Source organism: Quercus lobata, chromosome 4 (assembly GCF_001633185.2).
Source record: "Quercus lobata isolate SW786 chromosome 4, ValleyOak3.0 Primary Assembly, whole genome shotgun sequence".
NCBI lineage: Eukaryota > Viridiplantae > Streptophyta > Magnoliopsida > Fagales > Fagaceae > Quercus > Quercus lobata.
The window spans coordinates 21,289,603-21,310,570 of NC_044907.1; the positions used below are offsets into that span (position 1 = coordinate 21,289,603).

At 34.5% G+C, this 20,968-nt stretch overlaps 1 protein-coding gene and 1 long non-coding RNA gene across 12 annotated transcripts; one reads left to right on the forward strand and one right to left on the reverse strand.

The window, feature by feature from the left end:
• Positions 1-249: 249 nt before the first annotated feature.
• LOC115984828 lies at positions 250-1,686 on the forward strand. Its single transcript, XM_031107826.1, has one exon. It carries the CDS (start codon positions 250-252, stop codon positions 1,684-1,686), a length of 1,437 nt encoding a protein of 478 aa, XP_030963686.1.
• Positions 1,687-15,589: 13,903 nt separating this feature from the next.
• On the reverse strand, positions 15,590-20,928 carry LOC115983806. 11 transcript variants are annotated; one of them, XR_004090234.1, is made up of 11 exons: positions 20,709-20,928; positions 20,443-20,522; positions 20,265-20,340; positions 19,943-20,136; positions 19,006-19,116; positions 18,397-18,475; positions 18,227-18,268; positions 18,054-18,133; positions 16,492-17,808; positions 16,347-16,400; positions 15,590-16,136 (listed from the first exon to the last, which is right to left on the reverse strand). It is a non-coding gene; the product is annotated as an uncharacterized LOC115983806 (long non-coding RNA). The 11 variants fall into 11 exon arrangements; XR_004090239.1 differs by lacking the exon at positions 19,006-19,116 and having other exon boundaries at positions 16,492-16,553; positions 17,290-17,808; positions 20,709-20,897; XR_004090243.1 differs by lacking the exon at positions 19,006-19,116 and having other exon boundaries at positions 16,492-16,553; positions 17,721-17,808; positions 20,709-20,896.
• Between the last annotated feature and the right edge of the window lie 40 nt (positions 20,929-20,968).

Consider the following 20,968-nt stretch of genomic DNA (forward strand, 5'->3'; position numbering starts at 1 on the left):
TGGGACCGACTGCACCGATTTATTGTTAACTTCATTATTGTTTAAGTAAATAAGTGTTATTGGATTTAGAAGGGGGTGAAAAGAGCCATGTTAACCAAGCTCTCCCTCAGTAGGAGCTTTCTCTCTCCCTAGGAGCTCTCCCTCTCGGTTTCACCGAGCCTCTCTCCCTCTCCTTTAAGGGTCTTCCCTTTTCTTATTCCCCAAACCCCTACTCTTCTCACCTTACTCTTACCTTCTACCTTCAGCAAAATGGACGTGTCTGTAATAGAGGATCTGCAACACTTACGCCTCACAAAGGATGAAGAAGAAGACATCCAGATCTCCTCCATGAACAGATCGGACCTAATGGAGGAGTGTGCTCTTAGTTTATTCGGCAAGCTCCTCACGGATAGACAACACAACCAGAGAGCTTTGAAAAATACTCTCAGAGCCGCCTGGAAGATGGGTTCAGACCTGCGAATCGTGGATGTGGGGAAAAATCTTTTTCAATTCAAGTTTAACTCAGGATTCCAACTGGAATGGGTTGAAAGGAACGGCCCTTGGAATTTCGAGAACAACTTGCTTCTCCTCTGCAGATGGAAAAGGGGTCTCTCAGCCACCAATATCACCTTCACCCATGCCCCTTTCTGGGTTCAAATTTGGGGCTTGCCGTTTGAAAATCTAACTGAAGATGTTGGAAAAGATTTAGGCAACAGCTTGGGGCACTATCTCGAAACTGATAAACGAATGTGGCTAACGGAGCAAGCTAGATTTCTAAGAATCAGAGTTAATATTCCTCTCAACAAACCTCTCCGCCGAGGAGGTAATATTCTCAACTGTGATGGGGAGAAAACCTGGGTTAATTTTAAATATGAAAGGCTGCCCTCTTTTTGTTATGTGTGTGGTTTCCTGGGTCATGATGAAAAGCACTGCCAAAATGCTTCTGGTAATCTGGATTCTCCCAAGCAGTATGGAGAATGGCTGAGGGCCACAGGCAGCCAGAAAAACAGTGGGGATAGGCAAAAATCTTCAAATAGTTGGAGCTTTGAAGACGACCACTCAGGCCGGTCAAGTGGCAGATCGGCTCCAACAAGGACAAACCCATCGGATTCTACCTCCAAACCAGGGGCACCTATGGAAATTCAAGTAAACCAAGAAAGCAGAGGCTTTGCGAAGCCCCAAAACTCTGACAGAAAAGAAAGCTCACAATCGAATGCAGCGGATTTCCAGGGAAAGAACAGTGATAGTTCAAATTTCAAACTCTCCCAGTCAGATTTCGCCTCACGTGACAAGGAAGGGGCTGTAGGCTCAAACGCTGAAGATATGGATGTAATTTCTGAAGTGGGCCGCACCTCTAAGTCTCACCAGGAAGCCCAAGAAGTCAGTAGCCCACTCAAACCTCCCTCAAAAAGCCCAACCCGATGCAGTAGCCCCACTCATACACAGAAGCCCAAGTCACCCACTAAATTACCTCAGCAGAATGGAAAACCAAAACTAAAAAGGATAGCCCGTGAGAAAGGAAAACAAGCCCATGGTGAGCAAAAAGACAATCTCTCAGGGAATAAAAGACCGGGTAAGTTAGTCTTTGATGATAATTTAAATGAAACTCATCCTCCAAAAAGACTCTGTGACATGCTTCCACAAATTTCTGAGCACACTCTTGCATTATCGGCGGTAGCTGCTAAGCAGCACCGCCGGGCACAATGAATGCCTTATGCTGGAACTGCCGGGGAATTGGGAACCCCCGGACAGTTTACACGTTGCGCGATTATGTGCGGCGATGGACTCCCTATCTAGTCTTCCTTGTGGAGACCAAAGTAAAACACAAACGTATGGAAAAAATTAAATTTTCTCTGGGTTTCTCTAATGGTCTAATTGTTCCCAGCCGGGGTCGGAGTGGGGGTCTTGCTCTCTTCTGGTCTACGGATGTAAATCTGGAAATTAAATCTTACTCTCAGTATCACATTGATGCAACCATCATTGAGCAGGACAGCAACTTCACCTGGAGATTCACGGGCTTCTACGGTCACCCCGAATCAAATTTAAGGAAAGATTCATGGAAACTTCTCTCTTATCTAAATAACCAATTTTCTCTGCCATGGTTTTGCTGCGGCGATTTTAACGAAATTCTGTCTGTGACTGAAAAATCAGGTGGCCCCATTAGAACTCAGCGTCAAATAGATGGCTTTAGAGAGGCGGTGAATTTATGTGGATTTCAAGACTTGGGCTTCTCGGGGCCCCAGTATACTTGGTGCAATATGCGAGATAACAGCGACCGGGTTTACCTTCGCCTGGACCGAGCCTTTGCAAACTCCGACTGGTCAAATAAGTTCAGCAATTGTAAGGTTTATCATGTTGTTGATTCCACTTCCGACCATTGTATTTTGAAAATTACTGACTCTGTAGCCCCTCCCCTTCACCGGAAAAGGCGTTTCCATTTTGAAGCTTTGTGGGCCAAGCGGGATGATTGCTACGATATTGTGAAAGCCGCCTGGAACAGGGGAAATTTTGTAAACACACCTGAAGGTATCAACTCAAACCTTAGTTTGTGTGCTTCTGCACTGACCTCATGGAGCAGAGATGTCATTGGTAACATTCCTAAGAAAATTCAAGAGCAGAAGAAATTACTGAATACCCTAACCACTCTTGATCGGGATGGCTCGCACAGTGCAGAAATTAATGATTTGAGGAAGGAATTAAATGGTCTTCTGGATAGTGAGGAGATCCTTTGGCACCAAAGAAGCAAAATCCACTGGTACAGAGAAGGAGATAGGAACACGAAGTTCTTCCATACTAGAGCTTCGGAGAGACGAAGAAAAAATTCTATTCTGGGATTATGGAACAATGATGACTGCTGGTGTGATGATAGAGACAGCATTGCTCGTACAGCAGTGGATTATTTTTCAAAAATTTACACATCCAGCTCTCCCAACAGAATTGAAGAGGTTATCAATACCATTCCAACCCGGGTAACAGAGGACATGAATGCTCAGCTTATAAGAACTTTTACCAGTGAAGAAGTCCTGCGGGCCCTCCACCAAATTCACCCGACCAAATCTCCCGGCCCCGACGGTATGTCCGCTATATTTTTTCAAAGATATTGGAATATTGTCGGTAGAGATATAACTGATATGGTGCTGAATGTGTTAAACTCTAATTTGTCCATGACTGAAATAAATAAGACTAATATTGCTTTAATTCCAAAAACAAGCCACCCCGTGAGAATGACAGAATTTAGGCCTATCAGTTTATGCAATGTCACATATAAGCTTATCTCAAAAGTCCTTGCTAACCGTCTCAAAGCTGTCCTTCCCCATGTCATAGCTGAAAATCAGAGCGCCTTCACTGCAGATAGGCTTATAACCGATAATGTCCTAGTGGCATTTGAGCTTATGCATTATTTGAACCACAAAACTGAAGGCAAAGACGGTTTCATGTCTGTCAAGCTCGACATGAGCAAGGCATTTGATAGGGTCGAGTGGGGTTTCATCAAAAGAGTCATGGAAAAATTGGGTTTTCATAACAATTGGGTCTCTCTGATCATGAAATGTATTTCTTCAGTCTCTTACTCTGTCATCATCAATGGAGAAGCCTATGGCAGCATCACTCCTTCGAGGGGCCTTCGCCAAGGCGACCCTCTTTCTCCGGGGCTTTTTCTTTTGTGTGCCGAGGGTCTTTCTGCCCTCATCCATCAAGCCGCAAGAAATAAGGCCCTCTCTGGAATTTCAATCTGTAGGGGCTGCCCGGCCATCACGCACCTTTTCTTCGCGGATGATAGCCTCTTATTCTGCAAGGCTAAGGTCATGGAATGTAATGTTCTCATGAGCATCCTCGGAGTCTATGAATCTGCCTCAGGGCAAAAGATAAATCCTGACAAGTCCTCGGTCTTTTTCAGCCCAAATACACCTCATGCAGCCAGGGACGAGATCCTAAATTCATTAGGACCAATGCAAGACTCTCGACACAAGAAGTATCTTGGCCTCCCTTCCTTGATTGGGAAATCAAAAACCCAAGTCTTTGCTGAAATTAAAGAGAGAGTGAGCAAGAAACTAGCGGGCTGGAAAGGAAAACTTCTCTCTATTGGAGGTCGAGAAATTCTTATCAAAGCCGTGGCACAAGCGGTGCCCACGTACACAATGAGTTGTTTTCAACTCCCAAAAACTTTGTGTGACGATTTGGAAAGCATGATGAGGAACTTTTGGTGGGGCCAAAGAAATCATGAGTCAAGACTTGCATGGGTTAGTTGGAAAAAGATGTGTAAGTCCAAGTTGTATGGTGGCATGGGCTTCCGGAACCTCCAAGCCTTCAATCTTGCCTTACTTGCAAAACAAGGGTGGCGGATCCTCACTAATCCCACTTCTTTGGTTGCAAGGGTCTATAAAGCTAAGTATTTTCCTTTTGAGGATGTCCTTAACTCTAGAATGGGAAGCAATCCAAGCTACGCTTGGAGGAGCATCTATAAGAGCATTCGGGTCCTAAAGGAGGGTACTCGGTGGAGGGTGGGCAATGGTAAACGGATTCACATTTGGGAAGATAGGTGGCTCCCAACTCCAACCACCTATAAAGTGACCTCGCCTCAATTAGACTTTGGCTTCTTCCCAATGGTCTCTTCTCTCATTGATGAGGATACAAAATGGTGGAAACCGGATTTGGTGAGAACTATCTTTCTACCTCATGAGGCTGCTGTTATCCTTAAGACTCCTATCAGCTTTAGACTCCCTGATGATCAGCTGGTTTGGGTAGGCAACAAAAGGGGCTCCTTCACCGTGAAAAGCGCGTACTACATTGCTATGCGCATAATAGATGATCCTGATCTAGGTGAATGTTCAGAAGCTCACAGCCAAGCCTCCTTTTGGAAAGCAATTTGGCACTTAAATGTCCCCCCAAAGATCCGGATTTTTGCTTGGAAAGTTTGCAGAAACGGCCTCCCAACAATGCTAAATTTACGATGTCGGGGCTTAAATGTCTCTGGTTTCTGCCCTATATGTGACAAGGAAATGGAGTCCATCCAACATGCCTTATTTCTTTGTCCTCATGCCAATCAAACTTGGGCTAGCTGGCCGGACTGCCCTGTAAGTATTTCTTCCCCAAATGCATCCTTTATGGACTCTATCTCAAAGGTCATTGATTCAGGCCTATTTGAGGATTTAGCTCTTCTTTTCTTTGTCCTATGGTCAATATGGGGGAATAGAAATCAAGCCATTTATGGGGATTCTGCTCTTCCGCCAGGCATGGTCTGGGAGACTGCAAAAAGAGCCCATTTGGATTTTGTTGATGCTAGGCTATCCTATCCCCCTGCTCCTCCACCTGCCCGTGCCCATTGGATTGCCCCCCCTGTCGGTTTCTTCAAGATCAATGTGGATGGTGCCACTGATGTAAGGGGCGGCAATTCCTGCATTGGAGCTGTCATCCGGGACTCCTTGGGCTTCCCCATTGGTGCGCTCAGCCTGGTTCTCCCCTCTTGTTTTCCAGCTGAAGTCACTGAAGCATATGCTTTGCTTCATGGAGTTCTCTTTGCTGCTGAAATGCAAGCCCTCCAAGCTCTCTTTGAGTCCGACGCTTTAGCTATTATTCATGACTTAATCTCTAAAGCTTCTGGCAGCGACTTCGGGCATATTCTTGAGGACATTCGGGTTGCAACCAGTTCCTTCAGTTTTTGTTCCTTTCATCACTTGAAGCGTGAAGGTAACAGAGCTGCCCACCACTTAGCTTTAGAAGCTAAACGCACAGGCCAATCAAAAATATGGAAAGGAACCCCTCCCCCTTGTATTCAGGAAATTCTGAAAGATGATCTATTGTATTAGCAGGTCACCTGCCTATGTGTACTATTTCTTTGTTGGAATGAAATCTCTTCCAAATTCCCCATCAAAAAAAAAAAAAAAAAAGTAAATAAGTGTTATTCTTTCTTTCTGTCCTATTTTATTTGCAACTTTAGTGTTCTAGGAATTTTTCTAAATAAATGTAAGGATGTTTTTGAAATATGATATAATTTATATTATAAGTGATCTTCAACCAAAATAATGATTTATGAGTGATCTATTGATTTTATTATTATTATTTTGTTGAGAAAATCATGAGTTTTAATTAGATGTAAAGTCTATTTTCATTGTTAATTCGTTACCATGGAAGAAACTTCATAAATTTAAATCTATCATATGTAATGAAAACCAATTATGAGTGATAAAGTTTGATTAAAACTTTATTTCATTATAAAAAATTATTTTTTAAATAATTAATAAATTATTATTAAATAAAAGATAATTAATGAAAATATATCAGACAAAAATAAATTAAATAAACTGATTCAAATATAAAAAATTGAAAATAGGTACAGATTGAAAAGTCATACAACTAATTAAAATATATAAAAAAAATTATAACATTTTTTGATAATACAAAAGTGGGTTTTTTTTTTGTGATGGGACAAAAGTGGAGGCTGATGTGATATCACATCAACCCACGTGATGGTTGCAGAGTATATTGGAATCTAAAAAAGCTATAGATCCTACTCTTGATAGCACAACAAAATAGGTACAGATTCTGTAGACTGTGTAGTGTAAATGTATGTCAGTGTGTGGTCGGTGGAGAAGTTTATTCAAAATTTCAAAAAGAGATGATATGAATATATGAAACTATCTTCTCGATAGAAATTTTAAAAATAATAATAACAATAATAATAATAATAAATAATGATAAGATAGGCAAACAAGTCGGTGAATAATATCTACTGTTTACTCTCAAAACAAAAGTCGGTCAATAATAATAATAAACATAGTGTATATTTGGCTCTATCTTATAAAACTAGCTTATTTTACTATTTAATTTATTTTTATTATTATTTATGAGTTTTATTGTACTGTTTTAACTAACTATTATCTTTATTTAAAGCATCCACAGCAGTGGAGCTAAAAATATAGCTTTTTAGCTTTACCAAAAGTTATTTTATTTATTTTATTTACACACATATTGTAGTAGTGAATCTATTTTAGCTTTCAACACAATAAAATAATATAAACAATACAATAAAATAATATATTTATTACAATAAAATAATACATCCACTCTAATAAAATAATACATACTACACCAAAATAAACATCACAAATGGCACAATCCACAACCACTGTCAAAGAACAACCACCCAACAACTAGCAAGCCAAGACCACCCACAACCACTGCCAAAAATCCAACAAATCTGAGCTTGATTTTCAAACCAAGAGTGTTGAGCTAGCACCCCAAACCACCATCAAACCCACCATATGAGATTGATCAAGAGAGAGAAGACCAGCCATCGCCATCGCCGAGCACCCTAGACCACCATCAAACCCACCATCTGAGCTTGATCGAGAGAGAGAAGACCAGCCATCGCCATCGCCGTTGTCGATCATGCCATCACCGACCCACTAACCCACGCCATCCACGAAACCCACCGACCCACGCCATCATCGATCACACCATTCACGAAACCCACCGACCCACGCCATCGCCGATCACGCGAAAAGAAGAGAGAAAAGATAACGAAGAGATAGAGAAGGAAGAGAGAGGGCTGAGAGTCTGATGAAAAGAAAGAGAAGGAAGAGAGAGAGAAAAAAAAAAGAATATTTTAATGGAAAAGAGAGAGAAAAGTTAATTTTTTTTTTTTTTAGCTTTGCGCTACAATGCACATCTATAGATGGATGTGCACTGTAGCTGAACATGTAAAAATTTTGTTTTTGCCTCCACTGCTGCAGCATAGTTTTTAGGGGTTTGAGGAGCTAAACCAATATAGCTTTTTAGCACCACTGCTGTAGATGCTCTTATAGTACTTTTAACAAAAAAAAATTAATTTTAACAAAATAAGCGGATTCCAAACAAACAGATCTATGATTGTATAAATTTACAAGTTTGTTATTACTCTAATCGTGTGAATTTACATTGACACTATTCATTTTGTATTTAATTTTTTATTATTTCTTTACATATCTCAAGGATGAAAGAAGAGAGTGGATGATGATTGTTGTGTGTAAAGAAAGATATACAATTAAAAAAAAAAGAAAAAATTGATACTTTAATGAAATGTTGTGTAAAATAAATAATCTAACATGGGCTATTTTGAAAAATGAGTATGTAAAATAGAAAATGTAGTTTTTATGTTAAAATAGATAGAAATTTATGCACGAGCTGATACAAATGCTCGGAGATAGGCGTCAATCAAGTTAGGATTGAGTTGGGGTGGACTCATATTTTTTCACATGAAATGTTGTGTAGAAAATATAAGAGCACTTATATCTCCATGTATAATAACATAATGGTAATGGTAAATTTTGCATATTCAATTCCAAAAATCAACCATATTAGTTCATGTAAATTTTAATTATTGGTTATTATAATACTATTTACATGCAAATATATTTTTTAATACTTCTTTACTCATACACACGGAGAGAAAATAATAAAAAACTAACAATAATATAATATTTTAATGAAATGTAGTGCAAAATAAATAATCTTATATATAAGTGTTTTTGAAAAGTGGTTGTGTAAAATAGGAAAAATATATTCTTATATTTACATGAGTTGATCATACAAATGCTCTAAGTTTTTTTTTTCCCTTTTTTTTTTAAGAAACAAATGCTCTAAGTCATATAGCAAATTACTTGGTATGAAATTCATTAGTTTGAATTCATTCATGTCAAGAAAAAGTTCATGTCAACAAATTAAAAATTGTTCATTAATAATAAAATTATACAAATCCCAAGATTGCTAACCAAAACAAAATGGCTCAGTCACAAACAAGCCTAGTCTACCATTTGAATTTATAATTAAAACAATCACACAGCTTCCATTCTAACAAAATATCAACATTCCCAATCTAAAAACAGCATTACAAATGCTCTATTGGATAACTAATTTGACAAAAGATAAAAACATATAAAAATTTACAATTTTGAAAACTTATTTTAGATTCATAGTCTAATTTTGGATATACTTATTCTAGAGGTATATTGGCTGACACTTAGTTTTATTTTCAAAAATATGCATTAATGTTTAGTTGTTTACTTATTTATAAATGATATAGTAGTTCCATATGAATCAAGAAGGGGTATCAGTAAAATTGTTGTTTAATAGATTTTTTTTTTTTTTTTCATTTTTTGAGAAGATTGTTGAAGAGACTATTCATATTAAATAAACTTATATTATCATCATTAAATGGAAAATATTAGGACGACAACTTTTGCCATAACTCGTAAAAAATGGATTGCTTTATGAGTCGACCCACTTTAACTTTGAGTTAAAAAATAAAAAAAAAATAAAAAAGATTTGGATTAGGTTATCAAGTCAGGTTCAACTTTACCATGTCTAAGTAAATGTCCATGGATATTAAAAAAAAAAAAAGGAAATAGAGAGATAAAAGTCGTAGATGAGATTGCTATCACAGTTTTACTCTTTGCATTTAAGAAAAAGAAGGTAGAATAAATTTAAAGTTAATTATTAGTCATCTGAAGATTGAACCAAGACACACATTGTCCCCCCTAGATGAGCATCTACCACAAGGAAAGCTTAAAAAAAGGAAAAAAGAAAAAGAAAAAAAAAAAAGATTTAGATAAAGAACAATAAGGTCAGCAGTGAGAAAAAAAAAACAGGGATTTAATTTTTTTTAATAATTAAGATGAAGTAAGTGTTTTTGTTTTTTCTCTTTTGTCCTTAGAAATATATAGTCTATCTTTTGGCATATTTATAGATATAATAAATGTAGGGATAAAGGCCCAGAATAATATGTTGGGTTTTGGGCTTTTGTCCGAGGACGCTGAATGGTTCGAGGAAGGGTGAAGAGTTATCAGGGGTTCCCAGCTAAAGTTTCATAAATGAGAAATGAATGGAAGGTGGTTCGAGGATGAGTTCCTCCTCGGATATGATGAATGCAGCTCAAGTATGTATTCCAGCAACTAGGGTAACCCTCCAAAAGGTTCCAATGAGAGGAACGTGTCTCATAAACGTGCGAGAAGGAAGGAAATTCAAAAATATCTAAGGGAAAACTGCCACTATCACATTAAATGCATTACAACTATTTTTTTGGCCGCATTTATGTGGAGAAGACCCCTGGATAGTGCCGCATTGGCGAACGCAACTCACAGAAAACCAAAGAGGATGCTTGATGGGACAGGTACTTAAGTAAGGGTTCAGATAATCAACAAATATAGGATCAAGATGGCCCAAAGAGGGCTATATAATATGAGAGACCCTCCATGAGGAAGGGGAGAGAGAAAAAAAAAAACACCATTGCAAACTGGGAACCAAACCTGTAGCAAAGCTTTAAAAGCAAATATTTAAGAATTAGTATCCTCGGACTAATCCGAGGACGTTGTTCCTTAATAAACTTCTGTTATCTTTCTGTTTTTGTAATAAAAATTTATTTTTCTGCTATCTGATTCACTAAAACCCAGTTTTTCAACCCATTCTCTACAAATTTATTACTTTGAGCTTTTTTAGGCTTGAGTCCATATACCTGTTGGGCTAAAAGTCTAAATCAGGTTCTTACAATAAATTTGTCTACTATTAATTTATATTTTAACAAAATTTAAGAGATAAATGTTAAATTTTATTAATGAACTAGTATTATGCCCGTACAATGCATGATTTAATTAAAAATATATATGTAAAAAATCAAAACTATATTAATAATTAGTAAGTCACATGATCTAAAACCCATTAATATTACAATGTATATAATATATATATATATACATATATTAAGTCATTTTGTATAAACATGGTTTGTAATATATAAATTTTACATATTAAAACATAAAATAATGATATATAATCAAAACAATTAAAAAAAATATTATATTTATTTTATATTACTTGAAACTCTTGCTAATCTAATTTTAGGTGAAGTAGAATTTTAAATTTCTTATAATTTAGGATATATATATATATTTATAGTAAATTATTGGTAAAAGAGTTTGATTAACGGTAACTAATTTAATAATTAACTAGTCGCTAACCCGTGCTATATACGGAAACTTATATATTTATGAGGTAAACTAAAATAATTTTATAAAATATTAAATTGATTAAGAAACTACGTACACCATTGCATAATTAGCTCTCTTATGACTTCAATTTGTGTTATAATTTGATGAAGAAGCTATTACTTGAATGTGTAATAGTTCACAAAAAATTTGGCAGACAATTTTAGATACTGCAAAAAAAAAAAAAAAAAAAAAAAAAACTCAAAAATTCATATATTAAAACTTTTGAAAAACCAAAAAATATTAAAGATTAGAAATTATAGAAATAAAACAAAATATATATGACTAAACAATTGAGAAATATAAGAGAAAGATGAGTTACATTCAAAAGAATAATCCATGACTATAACTATTGAAATGAATCAAAAGATTCAGAGCCTACAAATTATAAATAATATATATATATGTGTGTGTGTGTGTGAGTGTGTTACTACACAAATTCAGATGTTAAAACTTCAAAAATACCAAAAAATTATATAATTAAGGAGTAAGTTATTGAAACAATTCAAAAAATATATGACTATTAAAAAGAGAAATATAAGAAAAAGAAAAAAGTACAGAAACTCATAAAGTAATAAGTTTTAGATTTTAATGGGTCTAAACTTTAAACAAACCTTATCAACATATGACTCACACTAAAAAAATGTTGAGCATGAGCCAACGTTGAAATAATGAAAGCCATATCTCCTCTTAATATATCGTTTATAAGCTTTCTACCCAATAAATTAATATACTTCATATCGTATGGTAAAGCAAAAACATATGTAGTAGCAGCAACCTTAAATTTCAATTATTGCAAACTTTTTTATCTTGTAAAAAACGGTTAAAGAGAGTTTGGTAATTCATATACGAAAATTACTTTTTAAAAAATACATGAAAAATCATAAAATAAATTTATTTATCTATAGTGTTCATGATTAACCTCATAAATTTGGAGATAAATTATCAATATTTGAGTTTGAGTTTAACTTGGACTTATTAGAGAGATAATGTTTCACTCCTTATTAAGTTTGGACTATATAAAAATAATTTTATTTAAAAAATAATAATAATACAATGAGCTCTGGGAAAAAAAAAAAAAAAAGCAGGCACAGTCCACACCCCTACAACAGAGGCTACACTACTACTTTCTGTCTTCGTATTACTCCAACTACTATGGGTCCCATGCCAATACTAATCCTATTCACTCAACTTTCTCAACTTCAACTTAAAAAAAAAAAAAAAAAACTATAACCATGAATCACGAAAACTAATCCTAATCCTATTCACGTACTCGTCATGATGTTTGAAACATCAAACCACGAAATCTCTTTTTTACCTTTAACCATAAAAAATACATGAAAAATCATAAGTTTTTTTTTTTTTTTTTTAAATAAAATAGTGAAGAAGAAAATAATATAAAAAGAACTCATATCTCTACTCGGTTTTAAAAAAAAATATTGAGATTTGCTTTACTTTTATAGTATTTATAATTAATCTCGTAAATTTTGGAATAAATTATCAAGGTTTGAGTTTAAGTTTGATTTGTTAGAGAGATAGAGTTTCATTTCTTGTTAAATTTGGATTAAACAAAAATAATTTTGTTTTAAAAAAATGATAATGATGATTTTGAGATTAAGTTAAACTTGTAAGAAAGATAGAATTTTTGTTAAGTTTGAATTAAATAAAAATAATTTTATTTAAATATTATGCTGAAAAATTGTGAGAGTTTATTAGTTTGAGGTTTTGATTATATGTTTTGATGACAGAGAGAGTAACTCCTAACTATTCTCCATATTTCCGTGTCAGCACCGTTACCAACCGATATTTGCCTTTAGCAAAGTGATTAGACCCGTGAATCAATAGCTACCAGGACAAACATTATCATCTCAACCTTATCTCTCTGTACTAGAATTATTGAAGCTTTTCTATATTTTATAATCGTCCTACTTTTGATAAATTAGGGGTGTGTAGAAAACCCACCGACCCATCAAATCCGATCCAATTCAATCCGATTCATCGGGTTGGGTCGGTTTTTAAGGCTTGGTGGGTTGGGTTGGGTTACAAAAAAAATTTTCATGGCAGGTCGGGTTAAGTTAGGGTCATAAAATTACAAACCCGTCAAACCCAACCCGACCCACCCATATTTAATATATATTTAAAATATATTTTATATTTAATAATTTTTTTAAATCAATTGTAGGGCACTTATATATAAAAATATATATATATATATATATATTACATTTAATAATTTAAAAAAAAACAGTTGTAGAACAACATTTCCTCAGTTCCTCATACTAATACTAATTTAATATATATATATATATAAATAATATTATATAATTAATAAATTTTTTTAAATAGTCCGTTCTTCCTATCCTATATAAAAGCCAATTAGTTCACACAAATCCTAATAAATTACTATTGTTGTTTAGTCATTAGTGTTGTTTGTCTTTAAGGAATTACATTGATACTAATCTTTAGGTTTTTTTAATATATTAATATTTTTTTCTACTCAATTTAATAATAATAATAATAAAATTTTGTCAAACCCACGGGTTCAACCCAACCCAACCCGACCCGACCCATGTGGGTTGGGTTGGGTTGGGTTGGACTTATGTGACGGGTTGGGTTGGGTTGGGTTGAATTATTTTTGACTCACCATGGTGGGTTGGGTCGGGTCAAAAAATCCCCTCAATTCGACCCAACCCGACCCATGCACACCCTTAGACAAATTAGATTCGATCCACTTGTCATCGGATTAGAATGAATCAGACAACTTAGCACTTATCCTTGTTGGCGGTATTGGGAAATTACTGCCGACATGTCAAGAATTCAAGAATGACTCAAGTTACAGTTCATCAAACACTATTTTGGGATGTATCAGGAAATAATTCATAAATAACAGTCATTGTCCGGTCATGGATTGAGATGCAATTAACAATTTAACCCCTCTCTCACACACTATTTTTTTTAATTAATTCTACTGTTTTTTACTTTTACTTTGTTTTTTTACACAATAGTTGAGATTTAAAATTACAACTTTAAATATTAGTCATTCACACCAATTGTACCAAGTACAGTACTTATTGTTACCGATCTCAATCCATCTAATCACATAAAATGAAAGAAAAAGAAAAAGAAAAGAAAACAACAGTTATATGTGGTCTGGTCAGTATCAACGAAGCACAAAACCAAGAATTCCACGACAGCTAACCTCAATAATTATGCCCAAAGACAACGTTGTTTTTTTATTGTAAAACTTTAGACAGCTTTTTCTCTTTTCCTCTTGCTGGGTCGTGTCAATATTATAGTATTTACAAGTCACGATGACTAACGGCCCAGTCTCTGTTACTGAAAGGGCCCAGTCCACTCGTCCACAATGGAGTCCACTGGAGTTGGTGTTTTTTCTCCCCATGCCCTTTTTTTGGGCTTGGAAAGAGCGGTGATTTGATGAGACCAACTGCATTGATTTGCTGTGAATTTCATTGTTATTTAAGTAAACAAGTGTTATTCTCTCATTCTGTCCCTTTTTATTTGCAACTTTAGCATGCTAGGAATTTTTCTAAATAGATATAAGGATTTTTTGAAATATTATATAATTTGTGTTATGAGTGATCTTCAACCAAAAAAATAAAAAAGTAATGATTTATGAGTCATTTGTGGGTTTTAATTTTAATTTTTGTTGAAAAAACCGTGGGTTTTAATTAGCTCAACAATTTAAAATCTATTATCATTGATAATTCGTTATCATTGAAGGAATATCATAAATTCACATCTATCATGTCTAACCAAAAACAATTACAAGTGATAAAGTTTGATTAAAATTTTATTTCATTTAAAAAAATAATAATAATGGGTAACATAAGGAATTAAATTTTATACTACGGTCCATTTTGGTACATTAGATCTATATATAAAAAGATGGGTTACACCAGAGTTAGGAAGGCTATTCAGAATCAATACACCCCACCCACTAGGTAAAATTTACTATTGGCATTGCCGATTGGTTGAAAATGGACGGTGTAGTGTGCAAGACAATGAGACAATCCTTCCCACCTTGTGGCAATGTCATCCATCAAGGGGAGCATAGGCAGTTGGCCCGATAAGTATACAAAAGACGCCAAAATACCCAGAAATATTTTTTAACGGTGTTTGAAAACGAGGTTGGGAACTGCAGCCAAGAAGAGTTGGAGAAATTTGTTGTTCTTGCAAGGCAGCTTTGGTAGTTGATACCATTGAAACACACGTACACATGAGGTTAGTGAAGTGCCAACGTCTGCCATTCTATAGGATTCAACCAGATTATGTGAGAATTACAAAGCTTGCACCTCAAAGACAAACTAGATACATAGTGATTCTCAAGAAAATGGGTTCCACTGCAGCCTGACTAGTACAAGATTAATTTTGACAAAACTGTGTTCATTAGAAGGATCGATTACCCCAAATTTTGCTTTCCATTGTCAGATGTCCAATAATTTATAGAATAAAAAGCAATTATGCAATATTTCAAACATAATTTAGATAGATGGATGGCAAGAAACATCATTGGCAAGATGTTTCACTAGATGGAACAATTAAGAGCTCACAGAATTTGAAAAACAAATACCAAAAACAGAATAAAAATGATTGATTTGCTTAAATTTCTTAGGCTTGTAGACATGTAGAATTTCTTTCCAATGTTTCCATCCCCACAAGAAAAAATATATATTCAAAACCTTAAATGGCAATGGCATACAAGTACAAAGAGCACCTTAGTTATAATCGCAAAAGGAACCCAATAAGTTGATCCACCAAAACCTCACAAAGTTGACCACCAAATGGGCCAAATCATGAAATTTGAAGATGAAATGATATACTTGATAATCTAGCTGACAACAGTTTTCAACATGTTGAGAATTGCGAATTCAGCATTCTGGATGAAATGACTTGATCCACTCAATTGTCCTCATTTCTCTACCAAAACATTTGAAGATGACTAATACTTCTTCAACAGGACAAAACTGACTAATCAACATCATTATGTGATCTTAGATATCTTCCTTATTATAGCTAGATTCAGGACAGATGTAAATTTCCCTTCGTCAGCTTAGTGTTGTATAGTCTCCACTCAATAACCCTTCTATGGGGAACTACATGTCCATATAATGGCCGACATCCCTAACAAACAATAAGAAAGGAGACTGAGAAACATGTTATTGTCTTCAATTAGATTACCTACAGTCTACGGATAGGATTATGCATTAAACCAAATTTTCACTCCACAATGTAAGGAGACATGATAATTAAAAAAGATCTAAACTAAAAAACCCAGATACTAAAAATATAAAGGAATTACCAAATTTTCCACAAAGAAACATGTAGGCTCACCTCTCACAGAAAAAGGAGTTATGAGATGGGTTGTCTGCTTAGTGGAATTGTCATCTGCAAAGAAAACAATACGTAAAATATCACATTAAATATTGACCAATTTTCATATACTTTTATCATTTTGCTCAAAAGTATTATAGCCTACCTCTATTTGCCACTCTATTAATCCAAAACAATGGCTCTCCTTAAGACATTGTGGAAAATAGACTGCAAAATAAGGATAGAGGCTCTTACTATCTTAACTACAAAACATAATGCAGTAGTCATCAACAATGAAGAAAAAGAAATAAAACAACAAGAGCTTCATGAGATAATATATGACTATACTGACCAAAACAAAAACAGTTAAACAAAACCATTCTAATAGTTGAACAACTCCAGTAAAAATATTGCAAAGGAAGAAGCTCTTGCCATCAAAGTAATGGAAAGTACGAAAGGGTAAGGTCAGGAGATGAGACAGGCAAGAAGGGAAAAGGAGTGAATTATTCAACACAATTAAATCTCAATGGTAGCAGTAGAGTAAACAGAGAGGAAAATAAGAGGGAATTGTATTGTGGTGATTTCCCTCTTCTCATTAGATTTTTTTTTAATGGAAATACACATTTGACATTACAGAGTTGCACTTGTGACTTTTTCCAGCCTTCTTCAAGGCTGTATGAAATAAAACTACTTAAATCTGACAAAAGATAAAGAAGTAAATTTTGCTCTAAAGGCAAGGTATCAGTGATTTAGAAATACTATAAACTTAGCAGGTAGGACATTACCAGAAGAATTGCTAAGGTTTATATCAAGCTTTAAAATATGTAAAATTTGTGAATATTATGCTCTAGGGCCAAATAAATACGTAAAAAAGAATATTTTGAATATAAGAATAAATAACTAAACACAAAGTTGACCTTAAGTGAAGCAGTTAAAACCATACATGGGACAATGGACAACCTACCCTTCAGAAATTTTGAAGGAATACACTCATACTTCAAGTAGTAAGGATCTAAAATCTAGGAAGGGCATAACATCCTAACTAAATGCAGAGTAAAATTCATATGACCCTAGAATATAAGCATTCTCATCAATACACTCCTACAGTTGACTTTAACTTCAATTGCTGTGAGGAATATGTAAGTTCTCATGGCTTCTAAAAATTTGCTTTTACAGGGCATATGGAAGGACGAAGCTTTGGTCACCAACTCTTCATTGATTGATAATTTCACCAAGTGGCTATATCAGCTATAAGGAAATTCCTACGTTCTCCAATAGGAACAAAATTTGATAGGAGAATTCAGGTAAAAAAACAAGGTATTTCATTTGAATGGAAGTCAACCAGGGACGTAATCTCTCTCTCCCTAATTCTAGTCCCTTCCAGAAAATGCTCACTTTCCCTTATCTCCAAAATACACAAAGATATGGATCATCTTCATATTTCACACTTGCTTCAAAGACGACACAGTGGCCTCCATCCAAACTGCAAAAGAGAACGAATATTATTGGGAAACTGATACCAGAACATGAAACACACCTAGCATCAGCACAAAAGGGAATCCATTGCATGTGTATAAAAGTTTCGGGTTCATGTAAGTGTTTGTGAGTCTCATGTATGTAATTGCCATGGCTTAGAATATTGTGGTATCCTAAGCGGCCTTAAGAAGAATTGAAAGACCACTTCAAAGATGACTAAAACCATGCTAATGTAGAGATAACAGAACTTACCAAAGAGGTTCTTTGTTGTGGAAGTCTCAAACTCCATCAATGGAGCAAGCACAAGTTTTCCCTGCACTTGAAATTATCAACTGAAAACAATTATAAAAATTTGTAAAGACTTTTGCAGATTATGTCACATGCTCATGCTTTTAATGTAAGATTAAATAGGTTTAGTCACCGACTTGTAAACAGCAATGAGCTCCAGACTGCACCAAAAGAGAAAACTACAAAATTAAGAATTCACCGGTTAAAAAATATTATAGTTACAAAAATAATTTTGCAAGCAAATTTTTTAAAAGACAAAAATTATCATAAATATGAAACTAAATTAAGGAAGTGAGAGGCGTATTACTCAATCTATAGAAAGATGATGCCTGACTTTTGTAGAACCATCTTTGAAAATCCTTTTGGTTTCAATGTCACACTCTCCTCTGTTTTATAAACAGAAACACATAATTTAGAACTTCAACATAATTGAAAGCTCTTGAAAGATGTTTATGATAGTTTGAGAAAGAAAAATTGGCAAAGTATTTCATCACACATTTTAGAAACATGAAATTCCCACATGATTTGAACTAAATAATTGAATTAAGAATATTAAATCTCTTGTACACATCTGGTGTACCAGGGTTGTGCCCCTTTTTGTGTTTTTTTTAATAAAATGCATACTTATTAAAAAAAAAATGTATAAAGCCAAATCAAGTAGTTTTGTCTACCAAATACCAAATGATGTCAAAACCCTCTTTGCCATATTGCTCTCTCGCCTATCAAATGCATAAAGTAAAAGTCGTCCTTCTAATTTTGCAACTTTTAACTCTAAAGCATATTGGTGTTTTTGATGCACGTTAAGCTTTAGAAAATGAAATTGAGAAAAAGGAATTATTCTGTGAAATCTTCTCATGGACTACATACAAGGTGATAATTAGTGACCTTTTTTTAGTAAAATATTAAGATAGTTTACATGGATAATAGCTCCAAGCCATTTCCCTGGGCATTGTAGTTTGGATTCACCCTCTTGAACAATTGTAACTCATGGTCAAGAAGTGCCAGATTCCACCCGGTCTATGTATTGCTTGATACAGAAACCAAATGCAAAAGCCCGTCAAATAAGTATGAGATACAGTTCAGTAGAAAAGAAGCAAACAAAAGGACATGGGGATATTAGAGAAAAGAACATGTGCAATGTTGCCCAATATTCAAACAGAGTCTGCACAACAAAAAGTAAAGAACCAAAGGGGCTTTAGGAGGTAGACAAATAGAGAAAAAACCAACCAAAGAAAATGAAAAGTTCCTAAGCTTGGATGCTGCTTTGAGCATTAATAACCCACCATAAAATAATACATAAAGGAGTAAGAAAAAGAGGGTATTCTAAAATTTGTAAGATAATTTACCATTGGATTTGTGCATGTCCAGACACACTATACTAAATAAACCAACTAGACTCTATCTCATTTTATACTTTTGACTTAAATGAATTCTCTAGAAACATTTGGAAAAAGAAAAAAATATTCAGCCTTATTGTCTCAACCCATAAACTACATAATTCATTAGTTGTTTACCAATTACCCAATGACATTGTGGAAATCAATTTCTAGTATATATAAGAACATGTTTTAAGCTTATATATAAAGAAAATAATTGACCAAATAGAATCCATTTAATAAGATAACTCCTGCATTGTTAGTTGGCATGGTAGACACTCCCCTCAAGTAGTAAAAGTTTCTCTATTTCTGCAATTGTCAGCGAAGCAACCAAGTACATCACCATTGAGTCAATTGTAGGTACAAAGATTTAAACTCTATCTGTTCTGTGCAACAGCAGGCCTTTGAACATACAGAAAGGAAACAAAACAGAAAGAGATTTGCCTACATTTTAAAAGACAGAGAGAAGATGATTACCATTGAGCACACTACTTGTTAAACGTTTTCAGGCCCAGAAAGTTTTGAACAGGGCAGGTTCTTGAATTTTGTCTCCACAGCCAAAATTCAAGAAGCAAGGGCCACGGCTTTAATAGAGGGAGAGAGTGCCAAATTACCAACCGATGGAAAAACCAAACATTCTTAAACTTGGGTTTTGTTTTGAGCAGAGCAACCTATTATATAAAAATGGACACAATAAGAAAAATAACAGCATCCTCTAATCTTAATTGGTAGTAAAGCAAAAAAAAAAAAAACCTTAATTGGTAATTTTCAACTGAGTAACAGATAAAAATTCAATCACCTTTAAATTTGTGCATGAATGAACAAATTAGACTCATTCAGTCATTCTCTAGTTCTTCTCTGACTTCAAAGTCAGTCTTCACATCAACGATTCGACATGTGAGGAAGCAAATAAAGTATTAGTAAGCAAATATACTTTGGAATACCCAAAAAAAAAAAAAATTAACCACCAGAAATACCAGTTTAGTAAGCTAATTCTCGCCATGTTAGCTGCCTGGTCAAGTGCTCCCTTCAAAGTTCTAAGAAATTTGCTATGATTCTGCAATTATGAACAAGCAACAATATATGTCACTTCATTAACACAAGTTTATATGAAAAGATATAAATCGTTAGAATAAAAGAACAAATGACAGAACAGTTATCCTTTTTTATTCTCCTAATAACTTGAAGAAATCATGGGTTTTATTAAATTTTTGACGGGAAAAAAAGGGAAACAAATGATTACCACTGAGTTCTTGACCTTGCGCCAACACAGATAAATATTATCTCCAGATTTGTGAATGTCTACATCGGTAGACCTCAATCTTTGTTCTGCTTCTGACTAAAACAAAGTCTCCAAAATCAAAAATAAAAAAAATTTAAAAAATTCTGAGAAAAGAAAGAATTCATTCAACAATTATCCCATCAAAAATAATAATTAAACCATTAGTTATTTTCTATATATCAATAGATAAATAGACCCCCAAAAAAGAGATGATTATCATC